Source organism: Sinohyriopsis cumingii, chromosome 13 (assembly GCF_028554795.1).
Source record: "Sinohyriopsis cumingii isolate HCF-2022 chromosome 13, ASM2855479v2, whole genome shotgun sequence".
Taxonomy (NCBI): Eukaryota; Metazoa; Mollusca; class Bivalvia; order Unionida; family Unionidae; genus Sinohyriopsis; species Sinohyriopsis cumingii.
In genome coordinates, this window is record NC_142973.1 from 27,604,386 (window position 1) to 27,627,782 (window position 23,397).

General features: G+C 33.3%; 1 protein-coding gene across 2 annotated transcripts in view; it reads right to left on the reverse strand.

The window, feature by feature from the left end:
* LOC149785097 (lipoxygenase homology domain-containing protein 1-like) overlaps window positions 1–23,397 on the reverse strand; it is a 225,905-nt gene that overhangs the window by 23,466 nt on the left and 179,042 nt on the right. For both annotated transcript variants that reach the window (XM_089978857.1, XM_089978855.1), the window contains 9 exons: window positions 22,514–22,668; window positions 17,569–17,778; window positions 16,754–16,916; window positions 14,535–14,737; window positions 14,051–14,240; window positions 12,695–12,855; window positions 10,394–10,480; window positions 6,815–6,956; window positions 5,784–6,014 (listed from right to left, as the gene is read on the reverse strand). In XM_089978857.1, the coding sequence (XP_089834983.1) occupies window positions 5,784–6,014; window positions 6,815–6,956; window positions 10,394–10,480; window positions 12,695–12,855; window positions 14,051–14,240; window positions 14,535–14,737; window positions 16,754–16,916; window positions 17,569–17,778; window positions 22,514–22,668 (1,542 nt within the window). The remainder of the gene's footprint in view (window positions 1–5,783; window positions 6,015–6,814; window positions 6,957–10,393; window positions 10,481–12,694; window positions 12,856–14,050; window positions 14,241–14,534; window positions 14,738–16,753; window positions 16,917–17,568; window positions 17,779–22,513; window positions 22,669–23,397) is intronic.

Genomic DNA, 23,397 nt, shown 5'->3' on the forward strand with positions numbered 1-23,397 from the left:
TATATCAAGCAGATACATTTTGATCGCACCCCTTTAGCAAGTGTTGACACCATCAAGATTATGGTGCATGATGTTAAAAATGACACAATGCTAAATGACACAATCAATATTATGGAACATGGTGTTAAGAAGAAGACACAATGCTTAAATATCCAGAAATTCACCTTACAACACTCTTCCTTACCAATATAAATTTAACTTTTGTTTAACTTAAGGTGTGAATTGAAATGATTTGCTTTCATTACAGAATGTATTTACCTGAGGCAATACTCATGATGCCTTGTTTTCATTTCACTTCAAATATTTCCAAATTAAACATATTTGGTTTCCAATGCATAGTGATGAAAACCAAAGCAGGCCAGGTGACACAGGCCAATGCCAAGTATGATGAAAATTTATAAAGGGCATTAGGAAATACATGCAAATGAAAAACTTAACCCAAAACCTTGAGAAATGCTAATGTTGATGCCATTACTTAAGGGTTGGGAGTGGGACTGAGTTACCATTAAAAAATAGAATTTCTTCTTCTTCTTTTCTCTCTTATTCTTCTTCCTTTGAATCAGCAGTATTAAGCATTGTAGAAAAATCGAAAATTTAGCACATTCACAGCACTGACATTTAATGGCAGTAAGTAAAATGTACTTGTGTTTAAAACATTATTATGTGTATGTTGCATTCTATACTCAAATGTAAATATTATAATCATAAACAAGTTTCCTTTTTAAAGTTGCCAACTTCTGATGTGTGTTACTAGTTGTGATTCACAATATTTGTGTGGTTTAGACAGAGCATCAGGACTGCCAAATAACAGACTTAAATAGCCTTGCTCTGTACCTACTTATCAAATTACGTATTGACAGCAAAGGGAACAATCAGTATTTATCCAATAAAATGTCCATGCTTGATGAATACTTATCAAATTACCTATTGACAGCAAAGGGAACAATCAGTATTTATCCAATAAAATGTCCATGCTTGATGAATACTTATCAAATTACCTATTGACAGCAAAGGGAACAATCAGTATTTATCCAATAAAATGTCCATGCTTGATGAATACTTATCAAATTACCTATTGACAGCAAAGGGAACAATCAGTATTTATCCAATAAAATGTCCATGCTTGATGAACGCTTATCAAGTTACCTACTGACAGCAAAGGGAACAATCAGTATTTATCCAATAAAATGTCCATGCTTGATGAACACTTATCAAATTACCTATTGACAGCAAAGGGAACAATCAGTATTTATCCAGCAAAATGTCCATGCTTGATGAACACTTATCAAATTACCTATTGACAGCAAAGGGAACAATCAGTATTTATCCAGCAAAATGTCCATGCTTGATGAATACTTATCAAATTACCTATTGACAGCAAAGGGAACAATCAGTATTTATCCAATAAAATGTCCATGCTTGATGAACACTTATCAAATTACCTATTGACAGCAAAGGGAACAATCAGTATTTATCCAATAAAATGTCCATGCTTGATGAATACTTATCAAATTACCTATTGACAGCAAAGGGAACAATCAGTATTTATCCAATAAAATGTCCATGCTTGATGAATACTTATCAAATTACCTACTACCAGTAAGGGACTGAATGTATTTATCCAATAAAATGCCCATGCTTGGTGAAATGACCATTCCTGCTTTTAAAAATTTCAACAAACCTTTTATATTAGGAAGGCTATGTCCAAAATATAAGCCCATCCCCCACTTTTCAGCAAATTTATATGCTATCTTCTGGGTTTATCAAGGTTATAAATTTTTAATATATTGAGTTGCAACATGTGATAAAGGTTCCCACAACCTGAACTAATGTTTATAGGAAATATACGGTAACTTTGAGTCAATATATCTGAATATATTTCAATATATTTGAATTTGTTCATATTCTGAAGTTGTTTCTCCTTAAGTACAAGTGGTATGTTAGCAAAATTTCTAATATTTTGGATGTATAAGAATTTTCTCCTGTGAATAAAGGAAGGGGGGGGGGGCAAAGAGCAAACTTGTGGTAAGAATGAATAAAGTAGCATTCTTGTTTCACCCACAAATTTAAGTACCAACAAATAATTTTTTGAAAAACCACAAAATATGATACTGAAAAAACATAAAAATAAATTCACACTAGGTTTAGTTCAAATTCAGTGACACTACTTGTGTCAAAGCCTAAAACATGTGATTTATCTGTAAAAATTACTTCAGAACTACAGTTGTTTTATGACATTTTAGCTGTTCTTTTCTTCAAAAATGTGTTCACTGTAAGAATACACAAAGTGATGTTCTTGTTTGTATTAACAGTGATAAAAAATAAACTGTCCAAACAGATTGAATAATATTCATTTTAAACCCAGAGAATGATATTCATAGGTGTCAACCATTTGAGATGAAAACCTGTATGCCAGACCAATATAAACCTTACAAAGACCAAAAAATACCTTACATGATAAAATGTATTCATACATTTTATAAGAACAACAGTTTAAAAAAATGCTATACACAAAGTATTTTTACACATATTTACATAATTATTTACTTTTCTGAAACTTTATTTCATTCTTTTTACTTGTGTGTTGTATTATATGCAACACATGCACCTTTCACACTTTTCAAAATGTATTCTGGGGTTTTAAAGTCTCTGCAGCATGTGTCACTGTTTATTTTACATTGTAAAAATGATGTTACTGTGTCTGAATTCAGAGACTTCCTACATTCTGTATGTATTTTCTTCATTATCGTAAAAGATCTCTCACAGTCTGCATTGCTGCGAGGCAAGGTAAGTAGTCGCTCAGTAAGTACTTTCATATATGGGAAGCGTATGCCACCAGTGCTATTCTCTGCCTGATAATATCCAGCCAGTAGCTACAAAAGCTCTTTTTCTGGCCAACGTCTGTTAGTACAGGCACACGCTCATTAGGCAGCATGCAATAATCAATGAACTCATCTTTAAGTGCTTCAATATCCAGGTGTGGAGCAAAGGTATCAGCCAGTCTGCATATGTGTGTGTACTTCAGGCTATCCTTATTGGTTGGGTCCAGTACTTTCAGGTCCTTAAGCACCTGATTTTCAAATGGAAATTTGTCCATTATTTTTCTCACCACTGCTACATAGAAGTTTCTCACTTCCTGAAAGAATGTCCTCTTTTGATAGCATAGTCCAGCACCATTTCCCTCGTCAGTGCTCTGATGGAGAGGCCTACTGCTATGTGCTGATGTATCTCATGGTCACTATATGTTACAAGCCTCAAGTCAGCCACCTGCTTAATATGTCTCATCTGAACAAATTTCAAAAGAAACTTCCTAAGTAATCCATCCATTTCCTCCATCATACCACCAATCTGTGATTCATTGGTTTGAAAGAGCTTATTGAATTCATTTAAAAGTGGCAATATAAAATGAAGAAAATGCAGGGTCATCTGGGTCAGTGGTGACTTTAACAGCTCATGGATGTTTTTTATTCTGCCCTGCTTTTCGACATCACTGTGACTCTCAAAATAGGCTGAAAGAGCTGCATATTGGTTGAGAACCCTGTCCACCACCTTGTACAGTGATAGCCACTGGGTCTGGCAGTGTTTCAGTATATCCAGGTCATCCATCTCTATGAAAAGTTGAAACTCTTTGTAAGTCTTTCATCGCTTAGAGCTGTGCTCAAAATGGTAGTAAATGTCCACCAGAAAGTCATCAACTGGTACAGTCAGTTGCTTGATTCCATCTTTCGCAGACAGAATGGCATGGTGGCAAATGCAGCCAATACTGAAGGTATCAGGATTCCTCTGCTTCACCCTGGTAAGCACCAAATTTGTCTTCCCCACCATGACATTGCAATTGTGACTAGCAAAGCCAATGCAGTTGTTCCAAGGGATATTTAAACTGGTGAATATTGCATCAATGTCATTGAAGATGGCCTCACTGGTTCCACTACTGCTTACTGGCATGTCCATCAATCTTGTTCTGGGCCTCACACCTACTTCAAAGACCCTCACCATTATAGCTAACCGCTTGTCAGTTTTCTTGTCATTTGATTCATCATCATCAGTGAGAAGGGTGTCTCCCTGAATAGCTTGACAACATGTTCTGTTACAGATGGAGCCAAGCAGTTTTTAATGATAACTGTTGTTTTGGTCTGCTTGGAATGAAACTTCTTGGCAATGGCACTGTCAAGAAACATTCTAGCTACCAAGTCAGAAAAGTGATCAGCTACAGAAGCAGCCAAGTTGTGCTGGGCGTTGAAATTGAAAAATAAAATTTCAGCCCTTATTACACTATCATTTTCCTGCTTTGGCTGAGCAAAGGTTTCGATGGACGATCCCTTCTTCATTTCAAAATTTCGTTCATGTAGTTTTGTCCTGAAGTGTTCCTTCTGATCATATATGCGTGACGTCACCACTTTAATGTCTTTACTGTATACGTTACAAAAACATGGGAAGATCCTAACTTTGATACATCTACAATGCCAGGGAAGACTTTCATCCAATCAGCCTAAAACCTGCCATGATCTTGATCAGTCTTCAAGCTTGCATTTCTTCAAGTTAGGCTCAGACATTTGATGGATGGAATATTTCAACTAATAGAAAGATTAATTTTTTTTTTTTAAATTTAGATTTGATATGTGATAGAGGAAGACCTCCCAATTACAAATGTGTTACGAATTTATATTTTTCCCCATAAACATCAAGATATTATGCCAGGAGCTATCCAAAAATTGTAATCTAAAATTTAAAAAAATCGACTAAGTAACAGTCCAAAAGTTTTTACCTCATAAGCTGTTGATTGTTTCTATTAATTGCATATATGGTATTTGAAAAGTTATGAATCTGCTATATGGTGTGCCAATTTTGCTCAAAACTATATATAAATTGGCAGTGTTGCATATTTTCGAGCTATGAGTATGACGTCACTCAGTATCTGTACTACTTCCATCATGCTGGCAATGCATCTTCCTGTTTCCATTACGTAAACTTAATTAAAAAATATGACAGCATGATAAAATGCCGGTGCTAAATTCAGCAGACTATTTATTTTTAGTTAGGATATTGTTAAAATTTTTAATAAATCGACTTTATCTCCAAACAAAAAAGTTGGACGAATTACGGTTACACTACCATGACTGCCACACTATGTAAAGTGTAAAAATTGATGTCAACTTTATGCATTTGATAGTAATAAGTACAAATAATAAAATAATAATGTATAAAATATGAAAACATACTTACTACACAGGTAATTTGTCAATATTAGAAATCCGAGTGAGCATCAAATTTCAGAGCGATGAACACCACGATCTTTACACACAGGAGTTGAACCATGAAATTAAACTCATTTCAATATCAGACAAAGGAAAAGCGCAGTTTTGAGTATGATTTGATTGGCTGTTTCAGGCCATCCTGATCTCATTGAATTCTTATTCTAAATTTTCTTTTACATAAACACCGTACAAAACAGTTGTATGGCTACATACTGGTGAAAATGAAAAAAAATCATACAAATTATGGGTAAACTGTACTAGTTGACACCTATGGATATTTGACAGAGAACAGAGCAAAATTAAACAATGTAGAAACTGCAACAACAACATTTTGTAACTGCAAAATAACACACAAACAGTATGTAATGTAGTTAAGACCTGGCATGAAAATTATAAAACTCTTGAGATTGAAACTTTGTTTTGACCAATCATAAACAAAATTATATTTAAAAGCTCATTTCTGATTGGCTAATAGTAAAAACTTGATCTCATGCTCAAGTTACATTCCAGGTGTAACAAAAAAAATACCTTTATTGTCATGCCATACACGACATTTTGTCAACTCTCCAAGACTAAGCATGTCATGGAATGTGAATACATCAATCTGGTTATTTTCAAATGGATCTTTGTATGTCTCTGACTTTTTCAGGTGGAGTTCTCCAGAGTCCCCATTGGCTCCAAACAGGATAACATATACATTAGCATCTGTCCCAGCTCCATTTACATCTGATGTCTTCACACTGATCTTGTAACTTGCCTCTTAAAAGAAGAAAATGGTAAAAAAAAACTTAGTTAAACTGAAGAGAATTGTAAACATGTATACAGTTGTTTCCAGTTTGTAACAAGATTTATGTCATTTTTCATAAATTAAAAAAAATCAATATTTTTTATCAAAGTACAAAAAATAGTCTATAAAAAATAAAATATCATTCTGAAAAAGTGATCATGAATGAAATCATATAGAGCCGACAATGAGGTCTCCAAAATATCAACATGATTGTCAATACTGAAGGACTTAACAGAAGCCTAGTACTTGTTCTCCCTCATTATAAAGTGCTATGTACTGAGCTGTGGTATAGCAAGAATGGTGGAAAATTTGATGAATGTCAGCAGGGGATATAAACAAAGGCATAAACAAAATGTCAGTGCAATGTAGAATAATAATTTGAGTTTATGTGAAAATAATTTTGATCAGTTACAAAATACAATAGTACTACTTCTACCTAAAGTATAACCATTTAAGTCAGAGATGTTAAAATGACATGTATATACTTGCACTAAAATGGAACAGTTATGAGTTTTGGAACATAATGTCATGGAAAATATGAATGAATGCATTTGAACTTGTCTATAAAAGTCTCATTTTTAAGTCAAACTTAACTGTAAAGAAACAAATACTTCATCATATGAAAGTAGGAAAATGAAACTCAATTTTCCACCGTGTGAATAATGAGTTTTGGATTTCTCTTTATGACTAAAATTTGTTACAATGCTGGGATACCACAAGTACTTGCAAACCACAAGCACTGGTTCATCCACTTTAACTTTTTTAAACTTACTTCCAATGACCAGTTTCCCTTTCTCTTTACATGGAAGATCTCTGACAAGTTTCCCATCCTTTCCATCCTTTTTGTTCTTGCTGAACCACTCTCCACATTCAAATACAGATAATATTCCTGTGTCCACACAACGCAGCTCAATCTTGAAAAAATGTTAAGCAATATAAGCATTGATTCAAAACATTTATATAAAGTTAAATTAGTAAAATTGGAGATCAAGGGAATTTTTACCAGTTCTTAGGAATAACTAAGGCTATTTCTTATAAGAAAAAAGTTTCTTTAGTGTCCAGTTATTTCTTTATATCTTCTTATACAGTTATATTCATTCTCATTCAGTCTAAGCAAGATGTAAAATGTGTATATATATGTGTGTGTGTGTGTGTGCCCATAATAAATTCATTCTCAACCAGCTATTATAGAAATATAAGTTGATAATGTAATCCTATTTTGGAAAGGTTTCTAACTTGTACTTAGTCTGTGATACTTCTAAAACCAATTGTAAATAGATAGATATGCTCTCACTTTGGCAAGCATTTATTAGTACTGATGAGGGTGAAGCTCTTGTATAAGCTTAATCCAAAAAATGTAAAACAAAATTCCAGTAGAGAATGCAGACATTAGATGAAACAAAGTTGGCAATGCTCTCAACATAAAATTGTTTTCATTAAAATAAACACTGGTCAGCCCTGAATCAGTATTCACCCACTTGGGTGGGACACTGACAAATTCACTGGACTAATAGAAATTTCATTTGACATATATAGTTGTTCAAAATTTTGTGGTGAAGTAGTAAAAAACACATCTTTCAAAGTTATATTAAATTTCTACAAAACTTTATAAAGGCATTCAATTTTGTCCCTTTCTGTTATATATATTTATATTGTGTGTTTAACTTTTGGTCCACAACTGATTGTAATTATCATTTTTAAACAAAATGTTAATATCTATTTTTTTTCACACATGTAGAATTTGTTGTTTAAATAGTTGTTTATTGAGTTCTAGAAAATGAACCTGTGTACAGTTTGAAGTAATTTTCTGACTGGATGGTTGAAGTGTTATGACATATCTGGTGGGGATGTAATGTGACAAATGTCATGTGGGGATTAACTGCGACATAGAATTGTACTAGAGTCAGGAAGATGTAACACAGTTATTCTCTTACTTATTTTTATTACTGTTCCTAATTTATTTCCAGTCTGCAGAATTAATATTGCTATGTTTAGATTTAATTTGAAAGGAATCATTTAAATTATTTACTGGAATTACAAAATGCTCATGTGACTATTTAAACTAGGTACTTTATTTCTGGATAATGCCACTGTGATATATCAAGATTGTTGACACTTCAGCACATTCAAGGTTATTGGTACATCACAGCATGATTGGAATTCATCTGAAACACGCTATTCTTTTGGACATGAGTAGAACTTTTAGGATTATCCTGGATTTAATTCACAATATTTTATGTTCTTCTTGTATGTTCATTTCATCACCTAGAGAATTAAATTTATTGTTAAGTTTTACAAAACTTGTTGCTTTTGCTTCTTTCTGTAACTTAATATATAACCAAAGAATCATAGCACTTTCAAACTTCTCAAAAGGATAAATTTCTAAGGTAATGATTTATTGGATCAATTAATTTTTGGACCATTGTTGCCTTATGATGAGTGACTGTGTGATATCTTCAACCCACCACCTAAATTATCATAGATGACCGCTCCGGTGGCCTAGTGGTTAGAGTGTCCACCCTGGATCCAGGAGGTCGTGGGTTCAAACCCCGGCCAAGTCATACCAAAGACTTCTAAAAATGGTACTAACAGCTGCCTCTCTAGGTGCTCAGCATTAAGAGGTTGTGTTAGGACTGGTCAGCCTGGTGTCAGGATAATGTGATTGGGTGGGACATCATGCTACATGTCTGCGGCATGATGCCCCAGTGCTAGTCATCACTTTAAACTGCCACAGATATTGTAGCGATATGACTGGAAAATTGTTAAAGCTAAATTAAAAATCTAAATCACACAAATCACACATGCAATTATCATAGACAAGCAATCTCTTTTTATTTCTGTCACCCTTTATGCTCCAAAAGAGCAATATTTGAGGATTTTTTTTATGATTTTCTTACGAGGGTCAGAAACTACCACAAAACAATAAATGACCTTAAAAAGATAAATGATTTTATTACACAATTTTATAAGGCATAGGTTTATAAATGACTAATTTGCCAGTAATTGTTTAAGTTCATTCAATTTTTCCACTACAATTTGGTACAATACTATTGCTTTATTTATTTACTAGAAAGTTTGACTTTCCACTACATAAATATATCAATAACTAATCTTTTCAAAAAGGAGGCTCAATTACAAAATTATTTACAAGTTATATCTCTCAAATGAGAAAAATAATGCCTGTTATGGAACTCTTTCTGAATCAAAATTAAGATTTTGTTTTTGAATTTTAATTAGTAGAAAATAAGAATCTAAAAGTTTCAAAGCTTTGTTGAGAGGTCTGTCTCTGGACAATTAAATTTAAAAACTATTTCTTTGGGAAATATTTTAATCTGTGACATTTTGATACAAGTTATTGTTTGAAACAGTCTTCATTTCCAGAAAACTTTCCATAATGTATACAATAAACAAATAAATCCTTGAGAATCTTCACAAAGATTTCCAGTTTTATAAATATGATTTTGTGTGAAAGTTTTTAGTGTGAATTACTGGAGTCTCCCTTGATCATCAGGAAATATTAGTGGAGTCTTCCCTGGTGATCAGGAAAGTAGCAATTAGCGTAGTCTCCTCTAATGATTTGGAAAGTATCCATTTGTGGAGTCTCCCCTGATAATCAGGAAATATCAATTAGTGGAATCTCCCCAGATGACTAGTAAAGTACAAATTAGTGGAAACCCTTCAGATGATCAGAAAACCATAAATTAGTGGAGTCTCTCCTGATGACCAGGAAAGTATCAAGCAGTGGAATCTCCCCTGATGATCAGTGACATATCACATGCATGAATTCTCATAAAAAAGGCCTGTTTTATTCAAAAATATTCTTTGTGTCAAAAATTGTAACGGATTATTTGTATGCAAATTGAGTTCTTTACTGCTGACTCTTCCACAGTTTTGTGTGTACTGAAGTTTATGAAATTTGTTAATAAGGAACCTGAAAAAGACAATTAATGCATAATAAATCACTGAAAAAGATATTAACTGACCTCTTGAGTTAGAGAGGCTATTGTCAATCAACTATCTCAGAACAGACAAACAGACCTGGACTCCAAACTGTTTAGTATAGTGGTCATACAAGACCATAGCAGAGGACATCAACAGCTTGCACAATACAACATATACAATTTCAAACTTGTAAGGCATCAACATTTTTCAAATTTGTGCAAAATATTTAAAAGTCCTTTGATAAGCAATATTTTATTTTCAACAAGAGAAATGTTGATTGTGCAGAAAAAGTTATTTTTAGTAGCTGATAGATTTTTGTCACATATTTTATTTTCAACAAAAGAGAGATGCTGATTGTACAGTGGATGAAGCATTCACCAGTTTCCTATGAGGTAAAATTTTAGCTTACCTTATCAAGGAACCAGTCTGGTCTACTTCCCTTCCCATCAGTCTCCACTCTGATCTTCTTGATTGGTGCAACATCCTCTAACTCAAGCTGGAACAAAAGAAAGGAATTCTTGTCTGAGAAAGACCACATTTTAATGCCTTTGGAAACATGAATTAAGACTTTAGTAGTCCAAAAGTTGTTTTTGATTGAAAATTTCAGTATCCATGCATTAGTTGGAAAATATCATAATGTTTCAATAAATTTATTCTGAACAAAAATAGTTCCTTTTCATTAATAATTAGCCACTTTTTTAAATAAAAAAAGAGAACTTTCATACTGCATTCTATAAATAAAGGTTAAACAAAGGTTCTCAAGTGTCTGCATGCTAGTTGTACATGTACTGAAATATACACTTCTATGTATCTTACTTGCATAAACTCAACCTTAAACTTTCACACAAAATCTCAATGATCATGCCAATAATAACATTATAAAGAAGATTCCGAAGCTGACCTGAGATCACTCACCTGACCAACATCTACCTAAAAGCCAAATGCAAAGACACCTTGCCAAGAAATCTGCATCATGGTTTATACAGAAATTTCATAAGGAAATTAAAGCACTTTCCTGGAATTTTTCACTTATAATGATAATTTCTGTCAAATTTGGCCAAATTCTGTTAGTGGTTATTGGTGGCGCTATACAGTTTCGCATTTTGCATAGGGTTAGGAATTTAAAGAAAAAGAATGTCCCCGGCTTTCCTCACTGGTTATACTGGCTATTTAAAAAAGACCTTGTATATCTTAAGTATATTGCAAAGAACCTTTAATTCCCTTTATTTTGGTGTATGATTGATGGGTGTACTATGGGTTATAGAGTATACAGTTTGGCGTTACTTCAAATGTGCACCTTTCAAAAGTGCTAGCTCTACTTGGTCATTTTCACTTCCTGAACTTCAGAGGTCAATTGTATAAAAAAGAGCCGATAACTTTTTTTACATTTTATATATTTGGTAATTCATTCATTGCACTTTCAGAAGCTGGTATTGTCTAGTCTGGCAAAATTCATTTTCTCTATTTTAATAGCTGCTATGTATAGTGTACTTTAGACTAATTCAGACTGATTTTTTAACACAAGGGAGCAGTCATTTTAGTTAGCAGTGTGCTTAAATCATGTAAAATTTCCAAAAGTACAATATCCAAAAGAAATATCATCCACATTACATTAATGTAGCATAGAGATATGCAAACATTCTCTCCACTGTGCATGTTTTAAATGCGAACTACTTCACCTTACATACGTCACTCTCTCAAAAGTACATATTATCTGGTGAGCGCCACCATTACAAGTTGTTTGAATTTCTTTTAGTTTTAGTAATGGTGGCCATATCTGCTGACCAATCAACATCATCTGTACAAAATTAAAATATTTTCATGTCAGGATGCTTTTTGTCAAATCTAATAAAATTAAAATTCTTTAAAGCAAATTCTGAAATTTTCTTAAAAGTTTTTTTCTTCTAATTTTAGCAATGGTGGCCATATCTGACAGCAGAATGATACCATTTTTTGCACAAAAGAAAAAAGCCTTCATACTAGGATGTTTTATTATAACTCTGGCAAAATTCTGTTCATCTATTTTTCATAAGTCATCTAAAGTTTTTTTGTTATTAGTAATGGCAGCATGTTTGATGCCAGATTGGCATCAGTTGTACAAACTAGGATGCCCTCCATCCTAGGAAGTTTCTTCACAAAATTTGCTAAAATTCTTTTCAGTGATTTTTGTCAGGAAGTCATCTGAAAGTTTTTCTATTTTAAGTAGTGTTGACCATATTTGATGGCAGAATGGCATCCTCTGTATCAGCCTTTATGCCAGGATGCTCTATGCCAAATATGGTTGAAATTTGTCCTATTTTTGAGAATAAGAAAATAGCAATACCATGAGCTCACTTTATCTTATGTTCAGGTAAGCTAAAAATTAAACAACCCCACTAAAACTTCAAAATACCAGCCATTCAAAATCTTCTATTCAGCTGTGAATTGTAATATTTTTGGAAATTAAGGAATGCATGCTATGTTTTTGTTTCTCTTCCTTTTATTACACAACACAATTATTTTTACCTATGATTATATTTATGAAAATATCCCATCATGCTAAAGTTAAGACTATAACTGGCTTCATGATCTATTTTATTTCATATTCACTGTCAGAAAGCATGGAAGTAAATAAAAAAGTTTAAAGAATTCCACCAATGACATGAAAATCTGCAAAAATTGTGAATTCTGCTACAAATCTGAACTTGCTGAAAAATCTACAGTATCCTACCTTGATGAGGTCAGCTCTATCTCTTTCAAACCTGTCCCCAGCCTTTTCAAGGACTACTGGGGATGTAGTTCCTTTTGCCCCAAACAGGGTGACTGTAATCTTGGTATCTGTACCAGCATCTTGAACATCCCCTGTGTAAACTGTCATCTCATATGCAATCACTGGAAAAGGAGATGAAAGGTATAGTAAAACCATAGGTGAAGGCAATCATTAAAATAAATTTATTCAAGGATTACATTTTTTAATTCCATATTATGAAAGGAAAGGTTTCCACAAAAGTAACTGTGTTATTAAGTTAGGCAGTAGGTTCTTAAAGAAGAAAGTGGTTGTGTAGGCATCTGTTTATTTTGACCCAGCAATTAAACATGTCAGTAAAGTACATACTTAATAAGGCATTATTCAATAAAGATAATTTTCTCCTAAAGAATCTTAAAATAAATAATTTTTGAAGCACAAGTTTGTGTCTTTCATGCATGTATGTGTCTAAAATTTTGCCAGTGCTTATATGTTATATAGTTTATACCCTTTTCAAAGAGAGTAGTTTTGACAAAAGTAGTTTGCCTTTTTAGCTGTTTTTGAGGGCTAAAGCTGTTTTTCCTACTGAAAACAAGATTTCATCACTGTGCCATAACGAATATATTTTCAATGCCAAAAGAAACCCAATATTGAGATATCATTCACATGTGCCAAACATTTTTTGATCTGATAATAACACAGATGAACAAGTAAGTAACCAAGTGAATTAAAGAATCACCAAATCAGCAATATCCATGTCTACTAATCAGTATAGCATTATCCTTACAATAAGAGATTTTCATTTGAAAATGTTAATGCTTTTAGTACATATTAATTTTTTTCCTTCATATTTTTTCTCTCAAGTAACTGCGTGGAAGACATGAGTTACAACAGCTTGAATTTTTACATATTATACAGTAAAATCGAATGGGCATGATGAATAAAAAGAAAAAAAAACTGACTGACAGGGTATTTGTCAATTCCTCCAATAAATGGGTGTATCACCTGCACTGATTCAAGAGTAAAAATAGAAACTGACCAAAAATCAATATATCAAGAACAGAAAAAGGTAAAAATTGAACTAGATGCAGGTTTTCTTGTTACAAAGCACCATGTATCAAATCTTGTTTGAATCCATGAAGTCCTTAAAATAAAGTAGCTGTGTATAAATGAAAACCAATGCACAAGATAGACAAACACACATAGGTAGCACTTCATTCTCAACTCTACACACAATGGTGGGGACATAAACAATTCTAACAATGCCTCCAAAAATGAAGGGCAAAGGGAGATAAACCCTCCACACAATAAGGGTAAATTGAACTTTTAGAGTCTACTTACAAGGCTTGAAAGAAGTGACACTGCTTATTCCATCATCCACATACAGGAAACGACTGGTCTTGCCATCTTCCTTGTCACGGGCAAGCCATTTCTTGCAGGGGAAGGTGTAGTGCTTTCCTTTGGTTGGCATGTTCACCTCCACTTGTTTAAGATACCAACCAGAGCCAGGAGTGGTGCCATCATGGCCAATCTGAAAAGGAAAATATTTACCCAAAAAATAGATTTGATGATTAAATGTACCTTTCTTGAAGGATAGGTACTACATCATAAATATGGAAGAAAGTAATAGAAAGTTCTTGGCCCACAAAGTTATAATTTATTTAAATAAATTTGCATTGAAATAACACAAATACTTTTTAAATACTATTAGTGTTAATGTCCCATCATTGACTTTAATGACTTAAACATGATTATCCTATTAAATATAACATATTATTCTCAATCCATAAAGTTGTACACTCATTCATTTTCTAATTCCTATTACCTCAATTTTTTTAATCTCATTAACATCCAGTGCCTCAATGGAGATAGTTTCAGTGGATCCAGGAGCAAATCGGTCCTTCTGGTAAAGTTCAAGGAACAACTTCCCTGTCTCCTTCTTTGTCCCAATTATACGCACCCAGACATTACTGTCTGTCCCATTGTCTTCACCCTCACCAGTGCTTATGTGTAAGGTGTATGGAATTGCTGAATAGTGATAATAGTACATGTAAATAATTCATTTATTGACTATGATACATTTCTCAAACTATCATGTTAAAACAATTATAAATTGCTATACAGGTGACAATTGATTTACACCACAGATGTATTTCTGGGGTTATGGTGTAAATCAAAACTGGCATAAATTGAAAGTAACTGTGCTCTCTCAGTAAGATATCAGAAACACATGCATGCACATACATGAGTTTTGCATAAAGGTAGGTAGATTGATAATTTTATTAACTGGGTGATAAACTTATTTCAAGTACAATAGTGTATTATGTGCTGGTGTGTATTCCAGTTGATTGCACTAGCATCAGTGTACTGCTGTTTACAGTGGATTGAGCAACAATTGTAAGCAATGCATTGAAGTTAACACAAAAAATTATTATTTGCTTTATTGCAGAAGGTTCAATCTAAATTGAGTCAGCAATTATAAGCTTTTTCAAGTCCTAACATCTCTGAAAAAGTCAAGCTAATAATAAAATGCAGAGACTGACTGTTGACATATTTAAAATGAAAACTTCACAAATAGAAACTTTAATAATAATAATAATAATAATAATAATAACAATAATAATAATAATAATAATAATAAGAATAATGACCTTATTTAAAGAGGGTTGCACAATTAGCTAAGAACTAATCTACCTTGAGGCCCTCGTACAAACGAATTTATTTATTTTAGATGCATCTCTGAAGTCACTGGATATATTGGGTTTGGAAGAAGGAAATAGAGTGGGCATGAATATCTTTATAAATTTAAGAAAAAGTACATTGGGCAATTTTTCTTTTAAAGAATAAAACACATCTTGCCAGATTAATAAATCAAACTCTCACTTACTTTTGTGATAAAACTCTAGCATTTCAAAAATCAGTTTGGTGAGATTGGTCAAGAGGTTGTGAAAATTCGGTATCCATGCCATGATGGTTTTATATCTGAATTTCTGATATAATGAAATGTGGTTACCCTGTAATACCCATGTCTAACAATCTTTTAATTCTGGTAAGACAACAATAACAACCCCCCCCAAAATGGTACACAGTTAGCAGTCCTCTATGAAAGCTCTAGTAGGGCATGACTGATCAACAGGCTTCAATGACCTCAATTTTTGATTAAATTATGTGTTCTGGAACTAAACTTGCTGTGTAGATACCATTATTTTCTTTATAAACTTACCATGACTGTAGCCTCTGACTTTTCGACCCCAAATTTGCTTACCAAAGTGCAAGCCATCCACAAAGTTTGGTCAAGGTCCTTTTTCAAGTACAAAAGACACTGTGATAGCAATTTTTCTTTGAGCCAAAATGACTTTCACCTTGGACCTTTCAAATCCCAAATCAGCAGGCCTCTTCCTGTGAGATCCATTATTCTTCATTCGGTAACAATGACCTTGACCTCTGACCCCAACAACTACAGGCTTCTTTTTTTGGTAGAAAGTAATTTTTTTATATACAGAAACCATTTTTCATTTCCAGCTACTGTGAATTTGCCCTTTCAATGCCCAAATTAAATAATCTTTTTCTTTACTCAAAGTACAATCCATCCACAAAGTTTTGTTCAGATCCTTAATGGAGAAATAATATTATTTTTCAATGTACCAAATAAGATCAAACAGTTTATTCTTATAAAGAGTGAGATCACAGTTCTGATAACTTTAACTCCACAAATGTTGATTAATTGCTGTTTGATATATTTTCTAGTTTGGAAACAATTGCATTCATATAAAAGATTTCATAAGCAATTGATACACAGACTACAATGATTCTAATTTCATCAAATATCAATCAACCAACTGCAGAAAAGAAATTAGCAGAAAATGCTACCTCATCCCAACCCCAGGTTATTGGACAGACTTTTTGGGAATCAGTTTCTTTGTGGCAAAGTTCTGAAACATCAAGATAACAATTTTATGTATCCCAAAATATATGATAAGATGGTAATCTGCATGCTTATGATGTAGGATGGTAAGACTGGTAAAAGAATATAAAAAATCTTACTTGATCCCTCTGGAATGTCTTCCATGGACATGGACATGGCCTTGCGTGTTAGTCTTGGACTCTTGGAAAATGGGTCTGAGCTCTTCAAAGAGTCCAAACTGAGCACTGAACCTCGTGCTGTTGATCGTAGTGTACCTGTACTGGACATCTCCCCATCATAGCCCTGTATGAACAAATTGAAAAATGTTTGAAAAGGTATATACAGCTGAGAATCTTTCTTTAAATTTCCAATTAACTGTATAATTATTCAACTAAGAACACATCATCTACTTAACTATCTTTTTCATTTTCTCTATAATTCCTACTGGCAATAGTTATACAGATCTTCCATGAGTGCATTAGTGACTAAATCAGCACGACAAGAGTTATACACAGATTTAATAATTAACCAGTATTTTTGTTATGCAGTAAAACAATTATTAATTTATTTTGTTTAATATTGTATTACATGTAATTTAGCTATAGAAATTGGAGATTTTTCTTTTTAAAAATGGGTGATTCTAACAATGGCAAGTTATATTTTAGCTTTTGTGGTTCCAGACAATAATATTTAAGGCAGTAAATTTTGACATCATTTATTTTCATGACCTCCTTTTGAAAATGCTAAATCAAAAAAATTTCTCCACCATTAAATATTCCTGCTATGCTGCACAAGACTTCATAAACCTGGCTGAAGATATGTAAACTCTATTTGAAAAGATTCTAACAGCTATTTCAACTTCAATCCTAGTCAATTTTGGTAAGAAAAAAACCCATTTGTAAATTAAGTCTTCAATCATTCTTTCTATATACTAAGTAAAAAATAACTTGCATACCTTAACATACAAGGTCCTCTCAATCTTGCCATCATCCTTGTTCTTGGCTAGCCAGCGCTCGCAATGGAACATGTATGACTGGTTATTGGTTGTGTCAATGACTTCCACATAATCCAAATACCAGGCAGGGCTGATCATTGAGTTATCATGTCGAATATGAATCTTGAACAGGTTTCCAAGATCAGCTGCTTCAATTTTAAATACATCAATCTACAAACAGGAACAAGAAAACAAAGTAGGCCTGATTTTTCTCACTTGGCTTACATAACCCAACAGTTGAAAATTTTGATAAGCAGGTTACCATACATACTCGTGTATAAGCCAAATAATTTAGGAAAAAAAAAAACCTGGAAGAAGGGGAGGGTCAGCTTATCCACAGGCCAATGTCTAAACTTGACAGTTTTTAGGTCTTTTTGTTGACTACTGTAATGGCTGTAAATCTTGGGACATGAAACAATAATTTTTTCTGTGTCCTAAGACATGGGCAAGTAAAAAAAAGTAACTTTCGGTGACCCGACAATTATTAAACTGTTATAAAGTACTATGATTGATTTTGTTATTATTTTGCATGTGCATATTTTCTGATTTCTCCAACATGAAGTTAAATAAAGGTAAATACAGACTTTATAATTCGCAGGCCAGTGGAGTTTACCAGGGAGACCATGCTGAACTATAATGTACAGTACTTACATAGTGCAACGCGTCGCTTAAATCCTTACTTATTCCCAAACATATTATATGCAGATTTTGCTTAATTCATTGTTTCAACCAAATTGCATTCTTCCAGATAACATTTCAGCTAGTCCTTAATAGCTGTTTCATTTACGCTGAATCACGAGCTACTCATTATCAATGATATATGCGATCCTACAAATTAAGGTAATATTTAAAAAAGGTATGCACATTTAATTGTACAAGGCACATAACCATCATAATTTACATATTCACGAAGAGTGGTAATAATAAAGGCTAAAATTCTCATATAGTTCAACTAAGATAAACATCAATCAATTTTAGTTTTGTGTTTTAGCTGAACAAACATCATAACTTTCCACACAATGGAAAGCCTGATTGATGTTTTGGCATCTCCTATGTTGATAGTCGGCAAATTTCTTGGTTTTGCGACAGAAGTACAGGCCAGTTAATCATTAAAACCCTTAAACTGGTTTGTGATAAGAGGGAATTTTGAGTGGTAACTATACCAGTACATTGAAGAGTAATTGCCTTTAATTCCTTAATATTAGGACGATTACCATAGTTTTGTAAAACAGGGTCAAAGGCATACCTATGAACTTTTCAAAAGCCATGTAGGGAGACTGAATAAAAAAAAAAGAGATTGGGATCTAATATCGGGAGGTTTTTCGTGGCATTTTTAAAGCCTTGTTTTCACTAAATATTGATCGATTTTCCTGGTCCAATATGCGTGAAATTTGCAAAAGACTTGCCATTTCTCCCTGTGATGTGCCCTATTTTCCCTATTTTTTATCATAATCTGGTCAGCTGTGGCCAAACTGCACAATAGCTAGTCTTAAATAAACAAGCAAGAAAGCCAGCACGATTAATTAAAAGTTAATCCTTATCCATGTAACTATTTGTGAAAACGATTGGCCCTCAGCCATAATAAAAAAAAACACATTCTACACTATCATGTGTTACGCAAGCACCAGCAACTGATTGGCAAATAAAGGATTCCCAATTTTGTTGAACTCAAGGTACCAAAATAGCCAGCTTCATGGTACCATACATGTGGCAACTATTTTCCACTCTTTGTATATCCGAATTATTCCCTTATTGTCAACTCATAAAGCATTTAGTATTGTTTATTATAAAACATGTATTCTGAATTAGTTTTTTAGGACACTTTTGCTGCGTAATATGTATTTTCATTCCTTCTTTTAATTTAACGATGGTAATTATCATTGTTATCGAGGGTATAAAAATGCCAGGTGTTCACTCATGTAAGTTTCTTTCGTGGGAATGGCGCTATAGCATATGGAGTTACAGCATTCAAAGTGATCATTTTTGGGATTGAAATTAATTGTGGATGATTTTATTGTTGTGGCTTACTTATTTGTTCTGGTTCAATTTTTTATTTTTGTAATATTGTATTAATTTACGTGAATAATGTTTAAACATAACATTCAATTTAGTGAAGAAGCGAATTCTTCATAATAAATTATTTTGTCACAACAATAATCCACAGGTGATACAACAGAACATGTAGGACTTTTCTTGTTTAGAAGAAATGAAAATCGAAGACATGATGTAATAATCGGGAGTTCTCTGCAAAAATCGGAAGATATTATGAAATCGGGAGGTAGGCGTGGAGCAACCCCAAAAATCGAGAGTTTTTTCCCTCCTGGTTTTAAAGTTGACAGGTATGGTGTAAGGTCACTAACATCAAAAGCAAACTACAAATCAGCTTTTATGGTATTAGCATTGAAGCATATTGTTTGTTCATTGTGTTGTTGTACTGGGATTACATTTAATGAGTTAGGTAGTTACAGTTTCAAAGCAAAGTAAAAATGCAATTACAGGTGCACTGATATAAAATGTCCAATGCAATAATGCATAAACAAAAAGACCATGATAATATGAAGTTATTTACCAGATCTGAGCTAAATCTGATAAAAATTTAGTTTCAAGAGTAGTTGTTATTGTTGTTGTTGTGGGGTTTAATGCCATTTTTGAGCACATGATAGGCTATACATGGCGGCCAGTATTAATGGTGGAGGAAGAACCCAGGAAAATCCCAGAAATAACCACCGACCCACGAGAAGCTACTGGCAAGCTTTCTCACATACCAACATTGGCCGAATCCAAGACTTGAACCACGCAAACAGAGGTGAGATGGCAGTGATCCGTAATGGAGAGCGCTTTAGACCACTCGGGGCCCCCCCAAGAGTAGTAACAAGCTTAGTAAATGAGATAAAAGATTAACTCATAAATGATCTTAATTCTTGCTCATAATTAAATTCATCCAACGTCTTGAAAATACAGTCAAGCCTGATTTGAGTGACCTCTGTTGTGAGTGACAACCCATTATTTGCAACTAAAATCATTCTGCACTGATCAATTTTATTACTTAATTGCATTGTCACATGCTTCCACTTGTTAAGCATGCCCAGCATTCATGCTTTTAGGCAAAATATCTGTCAACCTGGCTATGAACAACTGCATCATAAGATCAGATATAAATACTATTAACTTTTGTCTTTAATATTTGTTTAACTATTTTAGCACAAGAAGATCAGCAGATTAGTCTGAACCCAGACTATAAATAAAAAGAGTTAACTCTGGCTACTGGTTTCCTTAAACCAACAGGTACAGTTGCATCATATGCTACTGAACATAAACTAGATTAATTTAAGTACAAGTCACAAACTGCCACTGTGGTGCTGAAGTCATGTAAATCCTAATGTCACAAACTGCCACTGTGGTGCTGAAGTCATGTAAATCCTAATGTCACAAACTGCCACTGTGGTGCTGAAGTCATGTAAATTCTAATGTCACAAACTGCCACTGTGGCGCTGAAGTCATGTAAATCCTAATGTCACAACCTGCCACTGCGGTGCTGAAGTCATGTAAATCCTAATGATGATTAAACATTCCTTCTTTAAAGAACATGGTCATGGATGTACATAGAAGATAATATTTATATTTTTATCTGTTATGAAAAACCCAGAACAATGTTGATGTCATGATGAGAAATCTTCTCACCTGACTATCAGTGTAGTACAGTGAATACACTGTTTGTCTATGGAATTAATACATAATACCTACGATGAATGAAGTCTTTTTATCTTAATAAATTTTAAGAATTTTCTCAGATGAAAGAAAGGTAACATTCACTGTAAAGGTTCCTTTTGTTTGCTGCTTTAGTTATGTTTCGGTTTGTTTTTTTTGTCTTGAAATAAATGTGTTCTATTTCTTCCTGATTACAAGCAACATTGGATGTAAAGAGACAAAATGACTGACAAGGGTCATAACTCTGTTCAAAATTGTGAAGAGACAAAACTCCATAAAATGAACACCAAAGTTTAACATATAATATTCTAATTCCACTGGAATACATGGAGTTGTTCTTGACCTATGCAGACAACATTCTGATGTAAAGACAAGAATATACCCAAGACTGTGCTTAACTCATAAAACACACATATAGGTCTGTGAAACAATGTTCAATTCATAACCCATAAAAGGAACATATAGGTCTGTGAAACAATGTTCATTTCATAACCCATAAAAGGCACATATAGGTCTGTGAAACAATGTTCATACTGAACTTAATCAGAAAAGCTGCATAGATCTTGACCAATCCCAAATACAAGCAACATCCCATGTGAAGATTCAAAACTATCAACGGTCATAACTCTTTCCAAACTGGAGATGAGTCAAAGCTAGGCTGATAAATCAGCTCTACATCTGAAATGAACTGACCTAAGTTTTATGGGCTGATATTGCTTATTCATTAAATGATGCAAATATTTGCAGCTTCATCTGTACACATTAATATACATTTTATATACTTACTGGTATATCTTGTGACTGTTGAACTACCATCAGGTGAAGAGTTCTTTTGGTGATATGTACATAATATTCCAGATCAAATCCTATGCCATTTTGAATTTAATGCTAGATATGGCTATTACCAAATACCAGTAAGTGTCTAAACTGTATGCAGGTGTGTTCCAGAAAGATTTGCAAGCAGCAACATTGCACATTTTAATAAACAGGTGACATCAGACCCACATATCGTCTATCAGTATCAACACAGACAAGGCACAACTATTACAAAGTACAAATTATTCCAATAAATTTCAGTGGTAAAGTTTAACATTACAAAAACTTAACATCAAGATTATCTGGAAAGGTTCCAAGCTATCTTCTAACATAGCAAAACTAAGGATAAAAATATATTTTTTTACTAGCTAGCTTTACTCACGTGATTCCTTTCAAATTTATCTGTAAAGGTCTCAGACTTGTGTAGTTTTCTTTCTCCAGTGTCACCCTTGTCCCCAAATATTGTGAGGAAGACATTTGCATCTGTCCCACCCCCACTCACATCACCTGTGTGGACATTGACTGTGTATTTCTTCACTACAAGGAAAGATAAACATATCTTTCATATAAACCTTGAACAGTTGACCATGGATTACATGTACTATATAGACACCACTTTTTCAGACTTTTTCCAACTGTATGGGCTGAAAGAGTGTTCCCCAGTAACATAATTCATCCTTTATCATTTGATTAGTTATCCCTGTAATTATTCACTGTGAATTTACTCTTTTTTTTGTGGGGGTACCATTTTTCATGGATTTCATGGTTGTTTCATATTATCGATTTAAAGACCCAACAAATGGTATTTGTACTGCAAAACCAGCAGGACTACTTCCATTATCCAAGAATTTAATTAATGAAACCTATGAAAATGATACCCATAAATATGAGTACAGATAAGCAAAAATACAAGGATTTTGGGATTATGTCAGCAATCTAGAGCTGAACCAATTACCAATTTTATAAATGTATATCAATAAAATATTCTTGATGATAATTGATTTTACTGTTTAAGTCTGCTGACAAAATGTTTAAATGATGAAATTAGATGGTAGAAATCCATTTGTTGTTCTTGTGTATGCATGATAAAAAAAGTTTGGTTAACAAAATGAGAATTAAAACTCACTTTGCAGTGTATTTAATCCCCCAAATTGAACTAGCAGCTGCATATTTAACACAAAGATATATCTGACAACAGCAGAAAAGTTAGTCACTGCACAGACACTTTAAAAATGTTCCAACTGTTTTATAGTGTATCGCAATATC